The 4,788-nt window shown below is 33.5% G+C and overlaps 1 protein-coding gene across 1 annotated transcript; it reads right to left on the bottom strand.

Moving 5' to 3' along the window:
- Nucleotides 1-523: 523 nt before the first annotated feature.
- Nucleotides 524-1,266, bottom strand: LOC132746832 (14-3-3 protein eta-like). Its single transcript, XM_060736089.1, has 2 exons — nt 1,047-1,266; nt 524-951 (listed from the first exon to the last, which is right to left on the bottom strand). Exons 1-2 carry the CDS (start codon nt 1,264-1,266, stop codon nt 524-526), a joined length of 648 nt encoding a protein of 215 aa, XP_060592072.1.
- Nucleotides 1,267-4,788: the final 3,522 nt, after the last annotated feature.

The following is a 4,788-nucleotide window of genomic DNA, read 5'->3' as shown; positions in this document are numbered from 1 at the left end:
TCCGGAACATTTTATTCTGTTTACGTACATTTTCAGGTGTATTAAATAACAGAGACATTCTATTTTACAACATTTTCGGGAATCAAACATATAATAATGGAACCAATATAATTTTACTGTTGATAAATTTTATAAAAATATTTCATAAGATATAGATTCTACCCTTCAATTGTATATCAACATTTGTATGTTGCTATCACTTTATTTATAGAATATGTAGTTTCATTCGACATGGAGAAAAATCGACCGCTCTTCTCCTTGGATGTTTTTTTTAATTTACATTTCTAATTTTACATAGTGAGAATATCATAATACAAATTTGAGAATATCATAATACAAAATTGAGAATACCATAATATGTACAGTCCAATTTTAATAAGTCTCTAAGTAAGACGATATTTCTTGAGTTTGCTATACAGAAAACATTAAATTTGAAAACCAATTAGCATGCATATTTTAACAAAACTATATTTTACATTAAAAGTAAACATTTTTGCCTAATGTTATATTTTTTTAGTCACAGTTATTCGCCTTGTGTCCAAAGATCCAAATTCTTTTTGAGAATCGCAATAAGTCGGGCACTTTCCTCATTATCGGATGAGCTATCAATTTCCGTGATTGCCGCACGATATTCGTCATAAGCCATTTTAGTTGCACCATCGATGTTCTTCATGGTATTGTATTCAAACGAAGTGTAGCTCACAACTAACTCTAATCGTGCTGTGTTTGCAGGGGATAGTTTCTCTTTAGCAATGTTATATGCCTCAGTGAAAGCTGCTTCAGCATAGGCTTTATATTCTTTCTCTGCCTTAGCATTTACTTCAGACATATACTGATAAGATTCTCCCTTCAAAGTAAATATTTTGACCTTCCCTTCATAATCAGCCGGTTTCCTCAAATACTCTTTTATAGCAATCTGAACTTCACGTTCAACATTGGTGATTTCGCCTTCTAATTTTGTGCAGTAGTTGTCTATAATTACTTTCTTTCACGATCAGCCTTTTGTCCTTGCTCCTTTCAGTATCGCAATGACTTTACACGAGTACCAACTGCCATTGTGTAACTACTTTTTAAAACAGTTATTTCCTCAATCGACAACACATTCTTTTTTGACACGGATACAATAGCACTCACACTGTCATCGTATCTGTTTATCTCCTTTGCCAATTTCGCTTCGTATACTTTCAATTGTCTGTCGTTGACATCTGCTAATGACACTGAATTCAAAGAATATAAGACAAGAATAAAAGATACGATTTTAACCATCCTGTCCATATCTTTAGTATATTTTAACACAAGATTTGTCAATGAAGTGAAAAAGTTTTTACTTCGTGTTAATGGCTAAAGTATAAATAACACAAATATTGTCCTGTTACATTTAATATACAATCACACAACTGTAATTAACTGTAGGATACGAGAGGGATGTTTCATAATTAATGCAACTGTATATGTTATACAAAATCTCAAAATCGTCGTGCAATATTATAAAACTAATACACACACTACCACACAGATCGAGCAGTTATTACACTCTAAGGTGTGTTAAGTTTTGTGCATGTATCTTGTAGGTTGATCTTCTTCACAGCAATATACAGCTCAAAGCTCTATCGCGTGAAATGGTCGCTTTCTGGAACAGCGATCGATAAGTTCTTTAAGCATACGATTAGTTCTTTAAGTATACGATGCGATCATTTATTTTTGCAAGGACCACTGCTATCAAATCATGCAAGCATGGTTGGTTAGCGTTCTCTTTGAATTGGCGTCAAATACGAAGCAACATGCACATATTCACACAAAATTCGTTTGTTGTGAAATTTGTGATACTTACGGTAAGAATGAAATTTTCTATACAGTAGCACAGTTACGAGACGGATATCTCGTTTTTAATCTGACAGGGAGAAGATACAATATATGTAAACGAGAAACATGCGTGTTACCCCATCTTAGGAATGAGGACCAGAAAAAAGGAGCGTGTGAAAAGGACCAGCTGGATTAAAAGTTTCAAAGTATGCATGAGTGAAAAGTTGGGTATTTCGATAGACTGACCTAGCTTAATGTTAATTTAAAAACTTCAATAAATGAGCCGCGTCATGACAAACCAACCAACATAATGGGTTTGCGACCAGTATGGATCCAGACCAGCCTGCGCGTCCGCGCAGTCTGATCAGGATTCATGCTGTTCGCTATCAGTTTCTCTACTTGAAATAGAGTTGGTAAGCGAACAGCATGGATCCTGATTCAGGCTGTGCGGATGCGCAGGCTGGTCTGGATCCATGCTGGTCGCAAACGCATTACGTTGTCTTTGTCGTGACGCGGCTCAAATAGTTTAATAACGTTTAAAGTCCCATTAATTATAGAACAACCCTCGTAGTATCATATTATTTCTTGAATGATACATCAAAGAAAACACTTAAAGATACCGTGTAACATAATCATTGTCTGACATGCAGTTTCTCATTATTTTTTGTTGTTGTTTAATCTTTGATAAGGAAACTTTAAACTCCATTAGGATGATTTAATGTTTTTCTATCCTATTTTTTATTACTATGACGCAGTTTTATTTAATTTATTTTTTTGTTCTTTTCACAGTTTTTTTGTCCTGTTGTGTCTGTTTGTACCTTTGTCCGAGTTGATAGATATATTTTTGCTCTTAAATTTGCTGTTCTCATATTGCGTCTTGTCATTTATATTGTTATTTGGACATTATTTGAGCCGCGTCATGACAAAACCAACATAGTGCAGCTAGGTTGGTCTGAATCCATGCTGGTCGCAAACCCATTATGTTGGTTTTGTCGTGACACGGCTCATATTTATATCTTTTTTCAGCATATAAACTATAATAAAATTGATGATAGCATGTTAAGCATATGTATGGCAGCCAGGTTCGAGTTTCACTTATAAATAAGAAATTTACAATTTAAATAGTACAAAAAAAAATCAACGGATGCAATGTTATATTTGCAGATGATAATATGATCGCGAACATCGTTGTAAAAACAAGTGGATGTTTGTTATTAAAATGATATAGATACTGTTATATAATGTACCAAAATATGCTTTTTGTTGCATTAATTTGCATAAATGCATACAAAAATTGGCATATGGTAAGTTAAGATTTCTTACTTTATCGTAATTCAAGTCTTTTCTTTTCGTTTTTTTTTTCTCATTAGAAAAAAACAGAGTTTATATTATTAAGGACGTAAACACCATCAAGTTGTCATATTACACTTGAGCACAATTTAGATAATGAAATACAAAATGCATCGTTCATCTATCAGTTGCAAGTGTTATTTTATCTTTTAACAATAATATTCTTGGTAGATGCTGGCACCAGGAAATATTACTTCTAAGTATTTCGCCGCCTCTTTTGCCAGAATGATTTAGACTTTTAAAATTCTGTTTTGAAAGTTAGCAGAACAATTATTACAGCGGCATATCTCCAGATTCATGCTGATTTTCATGAAAATTTTGAAAATGCCATTAAAAATGTAAATCACCCATTGCAAACAGTACTTGAAAAATCAGTCCTTGTAAATTACCAAAAGTGGACAAAATATGCAAAATTACGGCTTATTGAGTTAGTCACTTCATATGATGACAAATAATGCAAAATCATTCATTATTCTCACAAAGGATATGAGCCGCGTCACGACAAAACCAACATCAATTGTTTGCGACCAGCATGGATCCAGACTAGCCTGCGCATCTGCGCAGTCTGATTAGGATCCATGCTGTTCGCTATCAGTTTCACTACTTGTTATAGGGTTTGTAAGCAAACAGCATGGATCCGGATCAGATGCGGATGCGCAAGCTGGTCTGGATCCATGCTGGTCGCAAACCCACTATGTTGGTTTTGCTGTGATGCGGATCATATATTGTTTGATATTTCAATCTTTTAATTTTTCTCAAGTTTGTTTTTTCTTGAAATATTTTTGCTCATCTGGAGATCTGGATGCAGCCGGCTGTTAAATTCAAAATTTCAAAATTTGTCGAAACTTCCACCTGCGGCTTTTTTAGTTTGTTTTTAATATTTGCTTTTGGAAAACATTTGTATGTGTATCATTTTTAATATGTGAATAGGGGCAAAAGCATATTTATATACTAGTACATGTATACATGTATATACAAAAAACAAGAGTGACAGGAACTAAATATGCCAAAAATCTCAAATAAATGTCAAAGATTCGAAGGCCAACAATTAATAAAAGCTCTTTAAACCGGTCATTTTGTTTTCAGATTTTTTTCTTTTCATTGTTTACAATAGAAAATAAAATGTTAATTCCATTTGTTTTGTTATCTTGATGACCATATTATTTGTGAACTGACAGTTCATTTGTCTGTCCGCTTTTTGTTCGGTCAAAAAGGTATTTTTTTCACAGAAGTGCACAGCAGGGGAATAAACCTTTTAAATGTTTTTTTTCTTTTTAAATCAAAAGTCTCAAGTTAAAGCATTCATGATGATTTTTCAGTATAAAAGGGGGAAAACCCCTATATAATCAAAAAAGATGATTTTAATGCGTGCAAAAACCCAAAATGCCCTCAAGCTCAATTATAAAGGGTCATAGCAAGGGATTGAACTTGACATTTTGCCATATAGTGGTAAAAGTGCAGATTGAGTGTCCACCCGATAACTTCTGCATGCAGATGCAATCCCACATGAAAAATGATTCTTTTTTGTGCGCAAAGACCCATGTCCCAAAGTTGTACTTGGGGGTCAAAGGTCAAATAATGTTTATATACTTTTTTCTTTGGGTTTGATATTTTTCTTATTCATATAAAACAATG

The sequence above is a fragment of the Ruditapes philippinarum genome, unplaced genomic scaffold (assembly GCF_026571515.1).
Source record: "Ruditapes philippinarum isolate M1 unplaced genomic scaffold, ASM2657151v2 ctg762_1_1_1_1, whole genome shotgun sequence".
Taxonomy (NCBI): Eukaryota; Metazoa; Mollusca; class Bivalvia; order Venerida; family Veneridae; genus Ruditapes; species Ruditapes philippinarum.
This window is presented reverse-complemented; position numbering and strand designations above follow the sequence as displayed.

Coding starts and splice junctions, on each gene's coding strand:
- LOC132746832 (XM_060736089.1), bottom strand. CDS start 1,266: ATGGTTAAAATCGTATCTTTTATTCTTGTCTTATATTCTTTGAATTCA. Junction 952..1,046: donor TAGTTACACAATGGCAGTTG/GTACTCGTGTAA, acceptor GCACAAAATTAG/AAGGCGAAATCACCAATGTT.